General features: G+C 49.5%; 1 protein-coding gene across 1 annotated transcript in view; it reads left to right on the forward strand.

Moving 5' to 3' along the window:
• The window catches only part of FBXL16 (F-box and leucine rich repeat protein 16), a 35928-nt gene extending 28231 nt beyond the window's left edge, over window positions 1–7697 (forward strand). Inside the window, exon 9 of the mRNA XM_068118344.2 lies at window positions 4880–7697. Within this exon, the coding sequence (XP_067974445.2) occupies window positions 4880–5028 (149 nt within the window). The 3' untranslated portion in view covers window positions 5029–7697. The remainder of the gene's footprint in view (window positions 1–4879) is intronic.
• The last annotated feature ends 14462 nt before the right edge of the window (window positions 7698–22159 follow it).

Below are 22159 nucleotides of genomic sequence, written 5' to 3' on the forward strand. Positions count from 1 at the left end.
CGACTTTGCATCCATCAAGGCCACACTGCCAGCATATACGTAACACACACACACACACACACACACACACACACACACACACACAAACACACATAATATATACAGTCGTGGCCAAAAATATTGGCACCCTCCCACTTTTTTCAAATAATGCACAATTTCTTCCAGAAAATTGTTGAAATAAAAAAAATCCTTTGGTACCCACATATGCATTTCTTTGGTTTGCAGTGGATCAAAACAAAAACAGCTGGAAAAAAATCACCAAATCTTAGCTTATCCCACACAGAAATCCTAAAATGGCTCGGACAATATTAATGGCACCCTTTAGAAATTCTTAGAAATAATTAGATTTCAAGCAGGTGATTCTCCTTTACTTTGGAAGTGAACTAACCTGTGGTGAGTTGGAGGTGCCTGCAATATACAAATCACTCATTCATCCAGTTTGAAAAGAGAAAAGGAGCCATTCTGCTGTTTGTGTCAGTGTGTATACCGCAATGAGCATGGACAAAAGAAAGCAAACCAGAGAATTGTCTGAGCAGGTCAGATACACGATTGTAGCCAAGCATGGACAATCTCAAGGCTAAAAGTCCATCTCCAGTGACCTTGATGTTCCTGTGTCCACTGTATGCAATGTTATCAGGAAGTTTAAGGCCCATGGCACTGCAGCCAACCTCCCTGGACGTGGCCACAAGAGAAAAGTTGATCAAAGGTTGCAGCGAAGGATTGTTCGAATGGTAGAGAAAGCACCTCAATCAACTGCCAAACAGATTCAAGCTGACCTTCATACACAAGGCATGACAGTTTCAACTCACACCATCCGTCGCCAACTGAATGAAAAGGGGTTCTACTGTAGGAGACCCAGGAGGACCCCATTGCTGAGATAGAGACATAAGAAAGCCTGACTGGAGTTTTCCAAACACACCTGAACAAGCCAAAATCCTTCTAGCAGAATGTCCTGTGGACAGATGAGACCAAATTAGAGCTTTTTGGTAAAGCACATCATCTCTATGTTTACAGAAAACAAAATTAAGCCTTCAAAGAAAAGAACACCTTCCCTACAGTCAAACATGGAGGAGGTTCAGTGATGTTTTGGGGTTGCTGTGCTGCCTCTGGCACTGGGTGCCTTGAATGTGTGCATGGCATCATGAAATCAGGAGATTACCAAGACCTTTTGGAGGACAATGTTCAACCCAGTGTCAGAAAACTGGGTCTCTGTCGAAGGTCATGGGTCTTGCAGCAGGACAATGATGCCAAACACACTTCAAAAAGCACCCAGGAATGGTTCAAGACAAAACGCTAGACTGATGTGATCAGCAATGAGTCCAGATCTAAATCCCATATGTTGTTCCCTCTGTAAGTTATCCCTATGTCCCTTATGGCACCGCATTAGACACTAGTTAAAATCGCTCATTAACTTCACTCATTAATAATAAAACCACCGGAAGCCAGGACATTTGAGCGCTGCCGCTAAAAACATTGACTTTGGAAGCGCACAGGACGGGCAGGCCGAGGCCACGCCCCGAGGAGCCGTGATTGGCCAGGGTTCTTGATTGAATGGAAGGACGAGTAAGAAGGGACTCGCTGATTGGTGAAGGAAGGGCAAATGACGTCAGAGCCGTAACGATAAAGGAACGCGCTGGCAGACATTTTTGGCTCTCTGCTTCTGGTCTTGATCGCGTGCAGTCGGGATCTATCTCTCTTGATTCTGGATGCGATAGTGGACAGTCATGTGTCGACGTTCATTCTTGCTCTTGCTCTTCTCGTTCTGGACACTAAAGAGAATGGTTGTGCTTGCTCCACGGGCTCAAGGAAGCGATTGGACCGGCCGTGTTCGGAGACACCACTGGTAGATGTGCAGAGGTAGAGGCAGAGCTGAGGACCGAGGGCTGCAATTTCCCACAAAAGATGACAAAGACAGGCACGGCTGGAGGAGTGAGCTGCACGCGGCCCATTCGATTCACGTGGAAAGCCTGTTGCGCGCCAGCAGGCACGGCCTAGTGAACGAAGGTGTACGGTGGCCGAGCAGCATGGGAGCGAGTGGTTCCCCCCAACGAGCGAGCGGTTCCCACCAACGCCCCGGATGATTTTGACGACCCCTGACGAGACCCCACCAGTGATCAGAGTTAAGTGCACACACGTACATTCTTTTCAATTATCCTTCCCTTTCGTCTGTTTTCAAGTGTTTGTGGGGACGTCCCATTTAGGAATTTAATTTATCGTGCGTTTCTTTGTTACCGGCATTTATTTTAATAAACCTGTTTCTTTATGAACATCCTAAATCCGTTTTTGTTTGAGTTTATTTATTGAAAGGTTTGGAGAGGGGACTGCTGGTGGGATCTGTGCAGGTAAGTGCTCTTCAGCATCCTCCTCCTCCTCGCTCTCCCCTTCCCCCCCCCCCCCCCCCCCCCTCCCCGGGCGTGTATTAACTTTGCCACATATTGAACTGAACGCTTCGGAGTAACAGCTTTGTTCGGCTATCCGTTCCTTGGAAAGATTTTAACCGGAAGGAACACGACAATATGTATGTATATGCCTGAGACTAATTCTGCTCTTGCGGTTCGCAGCAAAAATCGGAGAGTTCCCTTACAAGTCCCCCAGTCCCTGCCACTGAAAAGCATCCCCATAGCATGATGTTGCCGTCACCATACTTCGGGTGATTGTTTTAGATGGGTGATGGGTGATGGGCTGTGCTCGGTTTCCTCCAGATGTTGTGCTTTGTATTCAGGCGAAATCATTCAATTTTCATCTCATCAGACCACAGAATTGTTTCCCTCATGCTCTGAGTCTTTCACATGCGTTTTTGCAAACTCCAAGTGTGCTGTCATGTGCCTTTTTCTCAGGAGTGGCTTCCGTCTGGCCACTCTCTGATAAAGCTTAAAGTTGTGAAGTGCTGCAGAGACTGTTGTCCTTCCGGCAGGCTCTCCCATCTTCGTTGAGGAACTCCATAGTTCTGTCGGAGTGGTCATTGGGTTCTTTGTCACCTCCCTGACCAAGGTCCTTCTTGCCCGGTTGCTCAGTTTGGTCGGGCGGCCAGTTGAAGGAAGAGTCTGGGTAGCTCCATATTCTTTATATTTCCTAAAGATGGAGCTCACTGTGCTTTTGGGAACTTTAAACACTCTATAAATTGTTTTATACTCTTCCCCAGATCTATGCCTCCTCACAGTTCTGTCATGGAGTTCTACGGATAGTTCCTTGGACTTCTGTTACAGATTCGTCACTTCCGTTGTTGTGGTTCTCATCCACTGTAAACATTTTTGGTGGCATGTACTATTATTGTTATTGTCTAAGTGAATTGGGGATAACTATTTTCAAAAGGTAAAAAAATTAATGTTTTAAAAAGAAACCGGAAACCGGATCGGGAACCGGATGAAGAAAAGGAGGAAGAAGAGGAGGAAAAGGAGACGGAGCGAGTGAGGTCGGAGAAGGAGCCGAGCTGCGTTGAGGTTTTGAGCAAACGCTGGCGAACGAGGGTCATGAGTGAACTTTGGGGTTTCCTGGGAAAGGGATTCCTGCGACAGAGTTGTTATCGCTGTGACAGATAAACCTGCGTGACAGGTTTTGCGGTTGATTCCGAAGAGAATCATTGGAGTGCCGTTACGTCTCGAAAACGGACCGTTGGCCATTTTGCCTCGCGCTGGATTTTCGCATCGCTCCAGGTTTTTCAGCTCGCTTCAACTATTTCACCGCATCCAGACATTAACCTGGTGTGTGTGTGTGTAACGTGGATTTTGAGTGAATTTACGGTTCGCCGATTGGGAGCCGTTGAACGTCCATACCCGAAGGTGTGATTTCCCAGCCGCCTCTTGAGGGCATTTTTCCCCATCTTTGGCAGTGTGACTGTCAACCGAGCGGGATTCTAGTCTCGATACAACATCATTCTGACGATCACTGGAGCGTGGATCGACTTTGGTTCGAAGCTGGGACAGAGACATTGGGAATGTTCCTTTCGCTCACTTGGAGCACAGTGAGTTATATTGTACGAAACTGATGGTACCATCATAGGAATGATATATTGGTTGTACAATTGATTAATATTGTTATTGCACTGTTATTCTTGTGTGACCTTAATACAATACTTTTTTGTTGGTAACAATTGGTGTGGTTTCACCATTGATCTTTGACACACAAAATAACACATCTTTCTGCCGTGACTCCTCTCGGGGCTCGGAGGTACACTGTGACTGGGGTTTGGGGAAGATCACGTAACACTTCATGGTAAAGATTCTGCTCTGACATGCACTGTTAATTGTGGAACCTTGTATGGAAAGGTGTGTGTCTTTCTAAATCATGTCCAATCAATTGAATTGGCCAGAGGTGGACTCCAATCAAGGTGTAGACATCTCAAGGATGATCAAAGGAAATTAGCTGCACCTGAGCTAAATTCTTCTAAATTGAGAGAAGGGCCCATAAACGATATATTTTATTTTTATATATATATATATATATATATATATATATATATATATATATATATATATATATATATATATATATATATATATATATATATATATATATATATATATATATATATATATATATATACACACACACATCACGATATTTCAAAAAGTTTTGGACGAGTTATGCCAAAACTTGGTGGATGAGTTAGGTTGGTGACAATAAAATGCCGATTAGATTTTGGAGGTCCGGATGCATATTCGGCCTATCCATGGGATACAAAATGTAAACTGTTCAGCCTGGCGGAGGTATGCGCTCTACAGAGTGCCATTCTAGTTTGTATTGTCTTCATTCCCAATGATTCAGGTTTTCTTTTCTTTTTTACTTTTGCAAACTGCTAAAAAAAAATTGATATATAATATTAATTCATTACGTGAATCTGTTCTTGCCCCTCCATACCCTCTTCCTGATATCTGGACAGGCTGTCCCCTGCTTTCAACAGCTGGTCTTTCAGGTCTTGTCCAAATGAGAGACCTTGAAGAGTTGGAGCTTACCAACTGTCCTGGAGCCACTCCAGACCTTTTTCCTTACCTGGCACGCTACCTCCCACACTGCCTCATCATCGAGTGATCATCAGGCCTTGCTGTATGGTGAGGCCTAATCCAACAGGCCAAGCTTGGTTTTCCATTGACATGCCGAGTGGACATCCTATCCTATCAGATCTCTAGTATTGGGATAGGGATATTGAAAAGGATTTGTGGATGGTTCCTGTTTTCATCTATCAGTGTTAAATGCTGCTCCTCCATCCTCCAACCTCAAATTTACACCAACCGCAATTTTCCAATCCTTTTCATGTACTTCCTTCACTCCCACAACCTTTTCACTCCTATCACCAGAATTCCTCCTTGTCCCTAATCCTACTGGCACAGGAGAATTGTACTATAATCACGTGTGACGTGTTTACTCATGACATCCTGATTATGGAATTGCACTTGACGTAGCAGGTGTTTCTTTTTTGGGGAGGTGAGTCGAGAGGGGGGCTTTCTGGGGTCGATTGAGCAAGACAAAGTCGTTCAGGGGAAGTTGGGTGAGATGGAAATAGGAAATCAATCCTAAAAGACAAAGATAACTCAAATTTTGAGGAATGCAGGAAAAATGAGATGGAGAAATATGTCCGAAGGAGAAGCGAGTGATTAATGTCCAAAAGATAACGGTGGGAAACCATCCAAAAGGGGCAATGTGCAATTAATATGTTTGATAAAGTTTACATAAACAAGTCCTAGACAAGTGTATCCAGACTTTATGGGAATTAGGAGCACTTACAAAAAAAATCAACAAAACGAGAGACTGCATTTTCAAGGAGAATATTAATAATAATAAATCATTTTCATAACACAAACCTTTCCAAGAAAGGACTTCAAGAGGAGCATCTATATATTGCATGCACAAAGATGAAATAATTTTGACTCCGCCCCTTCTGTTCACAAAGTCCCATATCACCTACCCTTCGACAACTATCGGGGATGCCTCTTCATGGTGGTTTACCCCCCAACGCAAATCGGGCGCCAAATCTTCCTCATTTTCCCCTGCTACCCGGATTTGTCAGACCGATCGGTCCCCATGGACCGCCCCTTTCCCTCTTGTCTTTCTTTCTTTCTCTTTCTCTCTCCCTCTCTCTCTCTGTCTCTGTCTCTCTCTCTCTCTCTCTCTCTGTCCCTCTGTCTCTCTCTCTCTCTCTCTCTCTCTCTCTCTCTCTCTCTCTCTCTCTCTCTCTCTCTGTCTCTCTTTGTCTCTCTGTCTGTCTGTCTGTCTCTCTCTGTCTTTGTCTCTCTCTCTCTCTCTCTCTGTCTCTGTCTCTGTCTCTGTCTTTGTCTCTCTCTGTCTTTGTCTCTCTCTCTCTCTCTCTGTCTCTCTCTGTCTCTCTCTGTCTCTGTCTCTCTCTGTCTCTCTGTCTCTCTCTGTCTCTCTCTGTCTCTCTCTCTCTCTGTCTCTGTCTGTCTCTCTCTGTCTCACTTTGTCTCTCTCTCTCTGTCTCTGTCTCTCTCTGTCTCTCTCTGTCTGTGTCTGTCTCTCTCTGTCTCTCTCTCTCTGTCTCTCTCTCTCTGTCTCTCTCTCTGTATCTGTCTCTCTCTCTGCTGTGGCTCTGACCTCGTGAAGCTGGGGGTACACCATCCTGGATGTGGGGGATCTCTGGGTGGCTCCTGCGACATCAATCAGCTGTCTCCGTGCCACAAGCTTGTTAGAGAGAACAGTCTGGGGCTATACAACAACAACAACCTAGCCTTCTTTCCGTCCACACTCCCTGAATCTCTTTACCCTATCCTGCCCCATTCGATTCCTTTTTATTTCCTCTTCTTCCTCTTTGTGCATACGTAATAAAGATGGCCCCGAGGGTTCCATTTTTGGTGGGAACAGATTCCACAGCCTATTGCACTAGATTTTTCGCCGCCAATCGGAATCCGATGAGAACCACAACATAGTCATTTGTCCGCATTGTATCGAAAATTCAAAGTACATATTCAAGCCGCAAGATTAAAGTAACTAAAACTTCTGTACTAGAACGTCGCTCCTGAATGTAACCGACACTTGATTTTTTATTATTATTATTTAATTCCACAAATAAGGTGAAACGACCTATGAAAAAGCTTTCCCAATTTATGGACAAAGGCTTTTTTTAAGGTTTGGTAATTTAAGACAACTTTGTTGGAGTGGATGGCCCAACCAAGATTAAATAGGAGAAATGTTCTTTTTTTCTGCATCTATTCTTCCTTGTATGTAATCTCTCGAGATCCAACTGGCGGAAGAACAGAAACAGACCTTTCAATCGAGACCATCAACCGTCGTTCCGTTATGGTGGGCCAATCATTCGTTACCATCTCTGGCAGTCTGAAGGTGTTTGGAGAGTGTGGGGGTTAAACCACATCGTAACATCAGTTAGGTCTAAAAGCCAAAGGTGTTTGCAGCAACTCACAGGACAAACTTAAGGCTCGTCCTGCAGCCAAGGTTTCTGAGGATGTACATCGAGTGTTTCTGTGTCTTGATCCAAGATGAATATCATTATTATTAATAATAATTACGTCTTAAGGTGTGAGACCTGAGGACCTGCCCATCTGGTGTTGTATATCTTATCACCTGCACAGGTAGAACACAGAGGCACCCAGCATCCTGTTGTGATGGTGTGAAACAAGCCACAGTCATATTACTGTATTTATATGGCTTATTTAGGATGACATATTGATCATGTACTCGCGGCCCTCGTGATAAACCAGGATCGTTTAATAAAGCTGCTGTTGAGTGCACTCACCAGCATGTTTGTTATTTTTTCGCTCCACAGAGAACATGAAGCCCTTCATTGTTGCTGCCCAGAGGAAATCGGTTGATAGAATGGGACGTTGCCATGTATATAGGAAGCAGTGCCATCTGCTGCTGGCATCGCTGAAAAGCACTCGGTTTGTTTTGTGATGAGCTAGAACACAGAACGGATCAGAACATAACAAAACAAAATGAACATTAGAAAGAGTAGGGGAAAACATAGCAACAGCAGGGTTAACCCAAACCCAATACCTAACTCTAAGAAAGAGCAGGGCTAACCCTAACAACACTAACCCTAATAGCAGGGCTAACCCTAACCCGAACAACCATAACCCTAACCCTAATAGCAGGGCTAACCCTAACCCTAACCCTTATAGCAGGGCTAACCCTAATCCTAATAGCAGGGCTACACCTAACAGCAGGGCTAACCCTAACCCGAACAACCGTAACCCTAACCCAAATAGCAGGGCTAACCCTAACCCTAACCCTTATAGCAGGGCTACACCTAACAGCAGGGTTAACCTTAAACCTAACAACCATAACCCTAATCCTAATAGCAGGGCTACACCTAATAGCAGGGCTACACCTAATAGCAGGGCTACACCTAACAGCAGGGCTAACCCTAACCCGAACAACCATAACCCTAACCCTAATAGCAGGGCTAACCCTAACCCTAACCCTTATAGCAGGGCTACACCTAACAGCAGGGTTAACCTTAAACCTAACAACCATAACCCTAATCCTAATAGCAGGGCTACACCTAATAGCAGGGCTAACCCTAAACCTAATAGCAGGGCTAACCCTAACCAGAGCAAAATAAAGGTAGATTTGGAGAAACAAGAAGAAAAAGACAAAATGTCATAACCCCTGCCATGGTTTTAGTAATTTTGCTGTACGGAGATAAAGGCCGTCAGTCAGCCATCTTTGGTCGGATGACAAAACAAAATCTTCTATATATGGATACTCATTTATTGTCTTTGTGCCAAGTTCGAAGAAAATCGGTCCATGCATGTCCAAGAAATGAATGGGGACACTTTTAAGTAACAAAGAGGCCACCATTCGGCCATCTTGGATCTGTTCTCAAAGGAAAATGGCGCGCAAACGTAACCCATCTTTCATTACCAGTGTGCCAGATTTGAACAAGGTCGGTAAATGCATGTCTGAGATATGGTTGAGGACGTGGTTAATATCAGGTTTTTTACAACTAAAATGGCCGCCAGTCTACCAGTCGGCCATCTTTGATCAGATCGCAAAATAAAGTGAGGTGCTCGTGCATGCCATCATCTACTCTGATTTTTCAAGTTTGAACAGAATCGAACCATGCATCTCCGAGATATGGTGAGGATGCACGGACGGACGAGACCAAATCCATAAGCCCCCGTTTCTAACTCCAACAGGGGCTAATAATGGATGGGCAGGAAGAGTGGGGGATACTAGGGGAGGATACATGGAGTGGACAAAATGGATACAGCCACAAACTCTCAAGAAGGAAAAACTGGAACCTTGGAAAGAGGTGGACTTGGGGAGGGTTAATGGGGGCAGAAAAGATCATGGTTTTGGTTGGGAATGATCTGAGATGGTGGTGGTTCATATGCAGCATGTGGCTGCTTGGCTGCATCATTAACTGGGGGCATGGCTATGCTGCTAATGCAATTCCCCCCATTACCAGCAAACTGGTACTCATTTTGCCAACATCGGAAGGATGACAGACTGAATCAACCCACCTGGTCTTATTTCAGCGGCATGACAAGGCCTCAAACTCAGGACCCTAATATCTCAAGCCAGCCACCTTAACCGTTAAGCCAACACCAGGCTTTGAGATGGTGGTGAACAGCTGTCTTGAAGCCTGGAGGGAAGACACCACCTCACCCAGTGATACTCCAACTCCACCAATGACATCTCTATCATTCTCAACACTGATTGGTCGAATGACAGATATCAGATATGATAGCTCAAGGATTATAAATGTTCTCAAAGCAGCACTGGTTATATAAATTAAAATTCTGACTTGTGTTCTGTGGAAACCGATCAGTGAAAGTCTATTTTGCCACTGATTCCATCATCATGTATCAATTTGTATCATGCCCTATGCAGAGCTGTTGGTGGTGCTGAAACAGTGACGAGGCTACAATCCTGGTTGGTCGCCACTCCTACACAGGAAGTTAGGGCAGGGATTTGGAATTTGTTCATGGATAGCTCGAGTACTCTTTGTAAACCCCAGGTCGGGACGAAATAAAATGTGTCTGGAATAATGATTGTTACTTGAAATGGCTGACTAAGCTTCTGAAAGAAACTGAAAATATTTGTAAAGTAACTGAGAAAAACGGTTGTGTCTCCGCACAATTAAAGAATTGGAGATCTGTCTCAGCTCGCCGAACAGGCACCTGCTCGTACTGCAAACTCCCGACCATGTCGGTTGGGGCAAAGCCCGAGTGGAGGGACGAGTGTCCCCATGCTTCCCACATAAAGCAAACTTGAAAGAGGGCAAAAGGTTCCACCAGTTATGACCCAATCTCAAATGTCAAATTAAAAGTATTTTCTTGTTTTGACCTCTGACCCCAAGTCCCCACACGTTCTTGTCATGTGGTGATCATAAGTATGAAGTTTGGTGAATTTCTGCACAACCATTTAGGATAGCGTGACGGACAGACAGACAGAGCCAATAACAACATCCCCTTAAAAAAAACAAGGGGTGGGGATAATGATGCTCCATATCCTAAACTCACAAGAGGATACTTACAAGAGTTCCAGTTTTGTTGGAAAGGAAGAACATCCAATATTGACAAGCTCACATGAAAATGAAACTCATGCACAAGTGTCTCCCAGAGCTGCAGATTGGCTCAAAGCAGACTTTCGTACCTGAGGGAGGCATGATGCAAGACTAAAGAACTCTAGTAAAGCTGAAAAAACACGTACATCACAAGCACCATCCCGGCACCTGTACCAACTTTGGCTTTGAGTATAACCCCAGTACGGCAGAGTTGTATGGCTGGTAAACTCCACAGGTAAAAATAATGTGGAAGTGTGTGAAACCACTGAGAATGTGCAGGTTATTTGCTTTTATGTAATAGTTTAGAGATGACGCCAACCCCTCCTCATGTCTGTTTGTAATGAGTTTTGGCAGGAGAACGGGATTGGTATTGGGGCTGTCAGTCACGGATCATTTACCTCAGAGGGTTCGGGCGTGCTCGGGAACAGTGAGTCCGGGCATGCCCGGGAGAGGCGCGTCTGGCCGTGTTCTGGCCGGTGCAAGGCGATTGTGTGCATCCAGCGGTAACCGCTACACACGCCCCTCCAGAATCGACCTGCACCGGCAGGGTCAATTTAAGGGGGGTCCGGATGACCCGGCCGAAGCGACCCCTGGAGGGTCGTGGGGAGGGGTCCGACGTGGTGGTGGGTGGTCGAGCGGGGGGAACTGTGGACGGGGGGCGGCCTCGCCGCGGAGGAAGGGCCAACCGTGGTGGTCGGTCGACGTCCATGTGCGCCGGTTTGAGGCGGTCCACAGAAATCCGGTACGGCCGGCCGCCGAAGTCGACGATGAAAGACTTGTCGCCCCGTCGCAGGACCCGGAAGGGCCCGTCGTACGGTGGCCGGAGTGGCCCCCGGTGCACGTCATGACGCACAAAGACGTACTCCGCTATGCGAAGCACCGGGGGGACGTAGGACTGGGGGCCACCGTGGCGGGACGTCGGCACGGGGGCAAATCGTCGGGCGGCCTCCTGGAGGTCCGAGCGCTGGCGAGCGGCGGACCAGGGACTGGTAGCGTCGGGCACGAATTCACCCGGGACGCGGAGCGGCTGGCCATAGACGAGCTCGGCGGCGGACGCCTGGAGGTCTTCCTTGGGGGCCGTGCGAAGGCCCAAAAGGACCCACGGCAGCCGGTCGGCCCAACCGTCGTCCTGAAGGCCGGCCATGAGTGCGGCCTTCATGGAGCGGTGAAACCGCTCGCACAACCCGTTGGCTTGGGGGTGGTAGGCCGTGGTGCGGTGCAGCGTGACCCCCAACGAACGGGCGACCGCGCCCCAAAGCTCAGACGTGAACTGTGGGCCGCGGTCGGACGAGATGTCCCCTGGTGCGCCGAAGCGCGCGACCCAGGTGGCGATGAACGCCTGCGCCACGTCGGCGGTGGTGGTGGTGGCGAGGGGCACGGCCTCCGGCCACCTGGTGGTCCTGTCCACCATGGTGAGCAGGTGGGTGAACCCCCGCGAGGGGGGCAGGGGACCCACCAGGTCCACGTGGACGTGGTCGAAACGCCGTTCAGGCACGGCAAAAGGTGCCAGCGGGGCCTGGGTGTGGTGGTGGACCTTGACCCGCTGGCAGGCCGTGCAGGCGTTGGCCCAGTCGCGGATGTTTCGTCGAAGGCCGTGCCAGACGAAACGCGCCGACACCAGCTTCTGAGAAGCTTTCCGGCCCGGGTGAGAAAGGCCGTGGATGGAGGCGAAGATGCAGCGCTGCCAGGAAACGGGCACGATGGGGCGAGGCTGGCCTTGGGAGACGTCGCAGAGCAGGACGGTGCCCGCGAAGGGAATGTCGGCCAGGCGGAGGCCCGTGTCCGCCGCACGGAGTGCCTGCACTGAGGCGTCGGTGGTCTGGTCGGCCGCCATGAGCGCGAAGTCCACGCCGAGGTGGACTGCATTCGCGCTGGCCCGAGAAAGACAGTCGGCCATGGCGTTGTCTTTGCCGGCAACGTGCCGGATGTCCGTGGTGAACTCCGACACGGCGGAGAGGTGGCGCTGCTGGCGGGCCGACCACGGCTCCGTGACCTTAGCCATTGCGTAGACCAAACGGCTTGTGGTCGACGAAAGCCGTGAACGGGCGGCCCTCCAGGAGGTGTCGGAAATGGCGAATGGCCAGGAATAGCCCGAGCAGCTCGCGGTCGAACGTGCTGTAGTTTAACTCGTTCGGCCGGAGTTGCCGGCTGAAAAAAGCGAGTGGCTGCCAAACCCCGTCCACCCATTGCTCATGGACAGCGCCCACCGCGTAGTTGGAGGCGTCCGTAGTGAGGGCGATGGGCGCGTTGAGCACAGGGTGAGCCAGCAGCGTTGCGTCGGCGAGGGCCCGTTTGGCGCTGGCGAAGGCCGCGTCCATGGCCGCGGACCAAACAATGTCATGCTTGGCCGGCTTGCCCCGGAGGGCCTCGTAAAGGGGCCGCATGAGCTGAGCAGCGCGGGGCACGAATCGGTGATAAAAATTCACCATGCCGAGGAACTCTTGGAGGGCCTTGATGGAACGGGGACGCGGGAACGTGGTGATGGCCTCGACCTTGGTCGACAGCGGCACGGCCCCGGTCTTGGTGATACGGTGGCCCAAAAAGTCAACGGTCGTCGCGCCGAAGTGGCATTTGACCGGGTTGACAATTAAGCCGTGCTCGCTGAGGCGACCGAACATTGTTTGGAGGTGGAGGAGGTGCTCGGCGCGGGACGTGCTGGCGACGAGGATATCGTCCAGATAGACGAAAAGAAACGGCAGGTCGCGCAGCACGCCGTCCATCAAGCGCTGGAACGCCTGGGCCGCGTTCTTGAGGCCAAACGGCATCCGCAAAAATTCGAACAGGCCGAACGGCGTGATGACGGCCGTCTTCGGGACGTCGGCCGCCCGGACAGGTACCTGGTGGTAGCCCCGTATCAGGTCAATTTTCGAAAAGATGACCCGTCCCGCCAAACGGGCGGAAATGTCCTGAATATGCGGGATCGGGTACCTGTCGGGGGTGGTAGCGTCGTTGAGACGGCGGTAGTCGCCACACGGGCGCCATCCACCCCCCGGCTTTGGCACGATGTGCAGTGGCGAGGCCCACGCGCTATCGGAGCGCCGCACAATGCCGAGGTGCTCCAACGCGTCGAACTCGGCCTTCGCCACGGCGAGCTTGGCCGGGTCGAGGCGGCGGGCCCTGGCGTAGACCGGCGGGCCCGTAGTGGGTATGTGGTGCTCAATCCCGTGCCGCACCGCGACGGCCGAAAACGTCGGCCGCGTGAGGGCCGGGAATTCCGCGAGCAGGCGAGCGAACTCGTTCGCTGCCGGGAGGGCGCACGCCAGTTCGGTCGGCGCGGAGCTGCTCATCGTGCACGCCAGGGAGCTGAAGGTCTCGGTGTTGACAAGGCGACGACGTTTGACGTCGACCAGCAGCCCGTGCGCGCAGAGGAAGTCGGTGCCCAGCAAAGCCATGGGGACGCAGGCGGTCACAAAAGTCCATTGAAAATGCTGGCTGCCGAAGCAGAGGGTGATGACGCGTGGGCCGAAAGTGCGTATGGCCGAGCCATTAGCAGCGACCAAAGAGGGGCCGCAAACGGCGTCCTGCCTGTCCTGCTCGGAGGCGGGTATGACGCTCAGTTGGGCGCCGGTGTCACACAGGAAACGCCGCCCAGACGCTTTGTCCCGAAAAAACAGCAAGTTGCCCGAGTGGCCGGCGCTCATGGCTGGGAATGAACGCCGGCCCGGCCGTTTCCCGACCTGCCGAAAGTGCACGGGGGCCGGCACGTCCGAGCCTTGTGTCCGAACCTGGCGTGGTAATAACACCACACCCGGTCAGGTGGAGGCACCGGCCGTCGTGTCGGAAGCGGGCGGTGCGGCGCGGCGGCCGCCAGTTGCACCGGCACTTCGGCCTCCAACCGCGCAGGGCGCTCGGGCGTCGTGGGCGTCACCTCGGACGGCGGCGGGCTCCAGGTAACCGCGCCGATGTGCTGGCCCGCCGAGGAGATCTTATCGGCTTCCCTGGCGAGGGCGCGGGAATCCGTGATCAACGTGCCAGCCAGGGCGAGGCGTACCGGGTGAGGCAGCTGGCGAAGGAACAGCTCGCAGAACAGAAAATCCGGAGAGTGCTCACCGAGCAACGAGAGCATATAGTCCATGCGCTCGGACGGGCGCGTGTCGCCGAGCTCGGGCAGAGCGAGCAGGCGCCGTGCGCGTGCTGCCGGTGAGAGGGCGAAAGCGTCGAGGAGGAGTGTCTTCAGCGCGTCGTATTTGTTAGCAGCTGGCGGGTGCTCGAGGAGGCTCAAGGTGCGGGCCACGGTGGCGGAACCGAGCGCCGCCACAACATGGTGGCAGCGGGTGTTGTCCGCGGTGATGCCTCGCAGGGCGAACTGAGAGTCCGCCTGAGCGAACCAAACAGCCGCGTGAGCCTCCCAGAAGGTAGGCAGTTTAAGCGTCACTGCCGTATCCATGTCGGTAGGTCACCAATGAAGGAACTGCGCTCCAACGCGAGTCGAAAGAATTGACGCGACCAAAGACGGAATTCGTCCGAGTTGCTTTATTGAAACAAAACAGCTCAGGTATTCTGACAAGCCCGTTTATCGGGCAGCAATATATATACACATTTATGTCGGGAAGTTTGCCCGGCAAAAGCTATACCGGGCATGCCCGGGTGTCAAGGGCGAGCCTTGGAAAGGCGAGTCTGGACCTGCCCGGGCGTGTTTGGCTGCGGCCTGGCAAGTTGAGGCTGGGCGTGCCCGGGCGCTCTGGACGAGCACTGGAAAGGCGATAGCGGGCATGCCCGGACGCTCTGGGCGAGCCCTGGAAAGGCGATAGCGGGCATGCCCGGACGCTCTGGGCGAGCCCTGGAAAGGCGATAGCGGGCATGCCCGGACGCTCTGGGCGAGCCCTGGAAAGGCGATAGCGGGCATGCCCGGACGCTCTGGGCGAGCCCTGGAAAGGTGATAGCGGGCATGGCCGGACGCTCTGGGCGAGCCCTGGAAAGGCGAGAGCGGGCATGCCCGGACGCTCTGGGCGAGCCCTGGAAAGGCGATAGCGGGCATGCCCGGACGCTCTGGGCGAGCCCTGGAAAGGCGATAGAGGGCATGCCCGGACGCTCTGGGCGAGCCCGGGAAAGACGAGACCGGGCGTGCCCGGGAGGTTCGGGCGTGCCCGGGAACAGTGAGTCCGGGCATGCCCAGGAGAGGCGCGTCTGGCCGTGTTCTGGCCGGTGCAAGGCGATTGTGTGCATCCAGCGGTAACCGCTACATATTAATATATATCATGAGGGTGTGGCATGAGTGGGACAGTATTGGGGTGAAGAAGACTCTGCCAATATGGCTATGTAAGTACGAGTCCAATTGACCATGCATTCTATGGTGATCAATAAAGCCTCCATCTCATAACCTGCGACTCACCGTCGCCTTATTAGTTTAGGTCATAAGAGCGATGTACGAATGCTTCAGCAGCGCAAAACTTCCGGATTTTTAAAACAATCTTTAATATCATTATTTTATTAAGTACTAGGGGGCCTGTTGGTCCGTTGGACCAAATTTTAATTGGTATTCAACACCTTGTAGCATACCTGCCTGCCAGATTCGGGGGTCTTTTGGGTCGTCGGTGACTTTTGGGTCTTTTGGGTCCTCGGGGACTTTTGGGTTATCTGGGTGTTTTGGGTCTTCTGGGTCTTTTGGGCCTCTTGGGTCTTTGGGGTCAATTGAGTCCTTGGGGACTTTTGGGTCTTTTGGGTCATCGGGGACTTTTGGGTCTTCTGGGTATTTTGTCTTCGGGGTCATTTGAGTCCTTGGGGATTTTTGGGTCATCCGGGTGTGTTGGGTCCTTGGGAACTTTTGGGTCACCTGGGTGTGTTGGGTCCTTGGGAACTTTTGGGTCATCTGGGTGTGTTGGGTCCTTGGGAACTTTTGGGTCCCTGGGTCTTTAGGGTCTTAAAGGGTCTCCAAAAGTCGAAGGGTCTCGGCAGTCTAAATAGATAAAAGGTACATTTCAATAGTACGTAATACTTAATTAATAGAAACAAAAGTATGACAGACACACACACACACACACACACACACACACACACACACACACACACACACCATATCCATTTATAGTAGACTAGCTGAATGCACCCGGCGTTGCCCGGGTTCTTTTTGAATGAATTTAATCTTCTGTACATGGGTCTGACGCGATCCCACTATCAGTTAGTGCTCAACGATTCCTTGCTCTTTCTTCTGTCGGGGCCCGCGAGAATTTTGAAAGCATGTGTTGCAATCAGTCAGATATTCCTATAAAGTGCATAAGTTGTACTTCAAGAGATTTTGAAAGAAGAAGAAGGTTTATTGCGAAATGGGCCCAGCCCGGCCTCGACCGGCCTCGCCACCTAGCCTATAACCTTCCCGGGGCCCTTCCCGACATTTTTTGTTTCAGAGGTTTCCTCCTATCTTTCACAATTCAGGAGAGTAGCGCGTGCAGACAAACAAACAAACGAAAACTTTCTGATATATATATATACTAGCAGAAGTACCCGGCATTGCCGGGCGGGGGAGGGGAGGGGGAGGGGGAAGGGGAGGGGAGGGGAACGGGGGGAGAGCGAGCCCCTTGGTAAAGCGAGCGATTTTTTATTTCATAGCGTCATAGCGTCATAGCGATTTTTTTTTTCATAGCGTTCATATCATTCATAGCGTCATAGCGTTCATAGCGTTTCATAGCGTCACAGCGATTTTTAGCCGCGTCGTAAGACGCTGGTCATAGAGTGCCCTCTGCTGTTGTTGTTGTTGTTGTTCTTCTTGTTCTTCTTCTTCTTGTTCTTGCAGAGAAGACAAAACCTCAAAGCTCCACCCATTCTGGGAAACATAGCTCCACCCATTGTGGGAGAGGCTTCATATAAACAAAAAAATATCCACCATTTTATTAACTCGCATAGCTTTGAGGCCTGTTTTGTAGGCCCGTGGTGTCTTCCTCTCTCACACAGTTTTATTTCAAATCAAATTCGATATATCATTTCATTTTTCACAGTCGCTAACATAGTTTTAGACTCGGTTGAAAAAAAACGGGAAGAAAATCCGATGAAAGTTGCCCTTTATAGAACGAAATGAATTCTCAAAGGCCTGTAACTTCAAGTCCATTGAGATATTTTTTTTTTAAATCGCGGCATGCTCAGTCATACACCACCCGAAATAACAGACGGGAAAATGCCGAGATATATTAAAAATTCGTCCATTTGATGACAATCGTCACGATGAAATATTTAATTTATACGTCGTCACAATAATGTGGAGAGAGGAGCATAGCTTCGTTCACGTGTCGCCACACACGGGAAATTGCCGATATATGTATATATATTTTAAATCGCGGCATGGTCAGTCATACACCGCCTGAAATAACAGATGGGAAAATGCCGAGATATATTAAAAATTCGTCGCCACACACGGGAAATTGCCGAGATATATTTTCACTTTGCACAAAAATAACATCAAGTAATCGAATCAATAGGAATGTCCTGTGCCTATAACATCGACGTTATAGGCACAGCTGCATCTAGGCATTGTGTAACATCGACGCGGCTTTTGTTTTAATTAAAACTTTTTGTACTTGTTTTTTTCATAGCGTCATAGCGTCATATCGTTCATAGCGTCATATCGTTCATAGCGTTATCGAGTTCATAGCGTTTCATTGTGTCATAGCGATTTTTTTTTTCATAGCGTCATAGCGTCATAGCGTTCATAGCGTCATAGCGTCATCACGTGATCGCTCTGAGCGAATCAGCGCCCACCTGCTCTGATTTCGTTGATTCCGTGCGCTGAAATGCGCTGAGGTAAATATGAATAAAAAATATGGATCGTCAAATATTTTGAGTTCGGCCATGTTCGTCCCAGGCTCAATGGCCATGTCTATGCCAAATATCAAGCACGTAAGCCTCTCCGTTTAGGAGTCTATCGGTAACATTACACACACACACACACACACACACACACACACACACACACACACACACACACACACACACACACACACACAAACTGTGTTTTATATATATAGATATAATATAATATAAAATAAATAATACATATAGAAGAAGAAGAACATATTGTTATGAATTTTGGGGTAGGGCATATATAGATCCAGGTAGATCTGAATAGGTAGGTGCTTCAACTGTCGTGATAGGGAACCTCACCTGTAATAAGTTTGTTTAGGCGGTTTGTTCGGATTAAGTGTATCTTTGTCCCCATTACGAGGAATGGGGCTTGTTAAGTAGTTGTAGGGTTTATGCTAATTCCCCGGTGTGTCAAACTGTGATCATCCCATTGTCCCATATGGCAACGCACATAGACACGTAGATTAGGAATCCATTCCCATTAGCGCACACATTAATTAATCCCCCTCTGCCACCATAACAATGGAACTGACAGGAAGAACAGTCAGGAAGCGGCTGCTCCTTGCGCACCATGGCAATGGAACATTGCTCAGGCAGGCAATAGCCTTGCCCAGAAGGACTCGTGATTGACCGGGCGAGTAAGGGGGAGGGGAGGGGGAGGGGCGAGTAAGGGGGAGGGGAGGGGGAGGGGCGAGTAAGGGGGAGGGGAGGGGGAGGGGCGAGTAAGAAGCAGGCCGCCGATTGGCAGAGTAGGAAGAGATGAGCTGATTGGCCACGGACCGATGGCATGAGGGAAGGAGCACGAAGCGCTCGGCCAATGGGAAGGGACGGACGCAATAAGAAGATTCGAGAGATCGAGAAGCGAGGCAGGGATTTGAGAGAAAGAGGGCTGACGTCAGGAGACGGCTGGTAAAACCACTCGCTCGCCGGCATTTTTGGCTCTCTCCCTTTGCCCTCTTGTTGGAACTGTCCCTTGCGCTTGGATCTCCTGCTTGCCCTGGACACACTCTTCCTCTTCCCTTCTTTCCTTGCGTTGGACCTCTTCCCGTTTGGACCCTTGCTTGTTGGGCGACGACATACGGTGGAGCGCTGACGATCCTCCTTACCTGCGTTCGCGTACGGGACCGAGGTGCAAACAAGGTTTGCAGCGCAACGGAGAATGGTCTCCCTGGTATGTTGGCCCAGCAGTGCGCGAACGGGGGCGTATCGAGGTCTACTTCCCGCCAACATCGGAGCCGCGGCGGGCTTGTGCGCTTGGAGCCGACAATCCCTGACACTGCAGACAGAGATAAGCCGCACCACACAGAACACAACGGTTTTTTAAAATTAATTCTTCCTTTGTCTGTTGTTGAAGTGAGGTGTGTGGGATCCCAACCTAGGTTGTAGTATTTATCGTCGCGTTCTTTGTTATCAGGTTCCGTTTAATAAATCTTATTTTTGTACACTTTAATTCCGCCTCGGGTTGCGTTACTTTTGGCAGGGTGAAGACGCCTGCGCCGGCTGTCCAGGTGTCGGTATTCTTCAATTCCGTCTCGCGTATCATCCGCCATGAATTGGATAATGCCTCAAAATAAGCTCGATTCGTCATCCGTGGGTGCTCTGTCTTCATAGAGCCATCCACAGGACAATATATTGAACACTTCGTGAGGTTTTGGTGCAGTGAATAGTATGCAGTTTTGGTCACCAGAGGAAGGACATAGCTGCCATGGAGAGGGTTCAGCACAGAGCTACTAGATTGATTCCGGGCCTAGCTCGACTCAGCTATGAGGAGTGCCTGAAGGAGTCAGGGCTTTATACATTAGAAAGGAGGTGGTTACTAGGGGATATGATTAAGATAATGAAGGATTATAGACAAAATAAGAGAGAGGGGAGTTAAGGAGGGTTAAGACGGTAGACGGTAGACTCCCTGGAAAAGTAGAAGCAGCAGCAACAGTAGATAAGTTTAAATTGGAATTAGTTAGGTACCTGGAAGAATTGGAGATACAGGGGAAGAGGGAGGTTGGCAAGACTTTTAGGTAGGTCAAGTATGGATGGGTGGTTCTGTGCATCCTGTCTGTGTGTCCCATCTGTGAGGTCTCGTCAAGGGGTGGTGTGTGGTGTGGTTGATTTTGTGTTCTCACCCAAAAACACCTTTTCCTTCCACCCACGAAAATAAATAAAAAAACACAAAAATGTTTTTTTTTTTAATAATGAAAATAAATATATTGTACACCGCTCCTTTCCTATTCCATCTCCAGGCGCTGCATGACGTCATCCCCAGGCACTGAAGGGGACTGGCGATGACGCATGCTGAAAGGGAGTACTCAGTTTTCACTTCGTTACTTGCAAAATCAAAGATTTTTCAAGTATATTGGTCAGTTGAGTTTGTTATTCTGTCTGTCTGTCATTCGCCTACAGGTCACAATTCTAAACCGATTGTTGTGACACTTCACCAGGTTGTAGAGGTTATCACAATTGAGAAGCCTATTGATTGGCATCCTGATAAATCTCACACTCTTACGATGTCTCTCCGAAAAGACCGACTGGAAAACCCTCCCATCCACTTTCTGAATAATCCTCTCCAAGAAGTTCTGTCACTCAAGTTTTTGGGTCTCACTATTTGCCATGATCTTTCTTGGGAAAACCACATTTCAAATCTGGCCTCCAAAGCCAGTCGCCGACTGGGCATCCTCCGTCGTGCGAAGTCCTTCCTTGGCACACCTGAGCTCCTCACCACATACAAGGCTTTCATCCGCAGCTCTATGGATTACTGCTCTCCCCTCTGGTCTGGTGCTCCTGCCTCACACCTAGCCCATCTTCACGCTGTTGAAACCAAAGCGTTCAGAATCATTGGAATCTCTCGCGATGAAGCTAACTCCGAGGGCCTTTCACTCACTCACCGCAGGCAGGTTGGTGGTCTTTCCGTCTTCTACCGACTCCTCTCTGGCCTTGCCCCCCCAGCCCTCTCTGGACTGTCCCCCAAATATTCCTACAGGTCGCACAAGATCTGCCTGCAACCCTCTTATGGTTAAACTGCCAAAATCAAGACTTTCTGCTCACCTTCACTCCTTCATTCCTCTTTTCTCCCGCCTCTGGAACAAACTCCCTCACTCTCTTCAATCCCACTCCACCCTCCAGGTCTTTAAAACAGCTGTTCACCACCATCTCTTATCCTCCCCCATCCAAAACCTTGATCTTTTCTACCCCCGCTAATTTCGGTCCCCTTGTGTTTTATACCTCTCTCCCCCCCCCCCCCCCCCTTCCCACGCCTCCTGCCCCCAAGCCCTCTCCCTCCCACACTTCTCCCTGCTCTCAAATGTTGTTTGTGTGCTTCCCCTTCTCTCCCCATCTTGTCTTCCGCTCCCTCTTTTTGTATATTTTGTTTGTCTGGTTGATTTGTTTGTGAAATAAATGTTAGCTCTTTCACGAGCCTCGATTCAGTATACTTAAAAAAAAAAAAAAAAAAAAAAAATTGAGGTCAAAGGTCATCTGGAGGTCCAATTTCTAAAACTGCCATTTTTCACCCGATTGACTTGAAAATTGACCAGCTTTTGCATATCGAGTCACTAAATTGGGAATTCAACTATTTTTGAGGTCAAAAGGTCAACTCAAGTTCAAACTTCCAAAATCATTCATTTTCATGGAAAAAAATCATCAATTTTCATGATTGACTTGAAAAGTAAACTGCAATTGCATAATGCCTTACTAAATTGGGAAGCCAACTATTTTGTGAGGTCAAAAGGTCAATCTTTCAAAATCATCAATTTTCATGATTGACTTGAAAAGTAAATTGCAATTGCATAATGCTTTACTGAATTGAGAAACCACCTATTTGAGGTCAAAAGGTCAAAGGTCAACTCGAGGTCAAACTTCCAGAATCATTACTTTTCATCTAAAAAATCATCAATT

This window comes from Myxine glutinosa, chromosome 5 (assembly GCF_964187855.1).
Source record: "Myxine glutinosa chromosome 5, kmMyxGlut1.1, whole genome shotgun sequence".
Lineage (NCBI taxonomy): Eukaryota > Metazoa > Chordata > Myxini > Myxiniformes > Myxinidae > Myxine > Myxine glutinosa.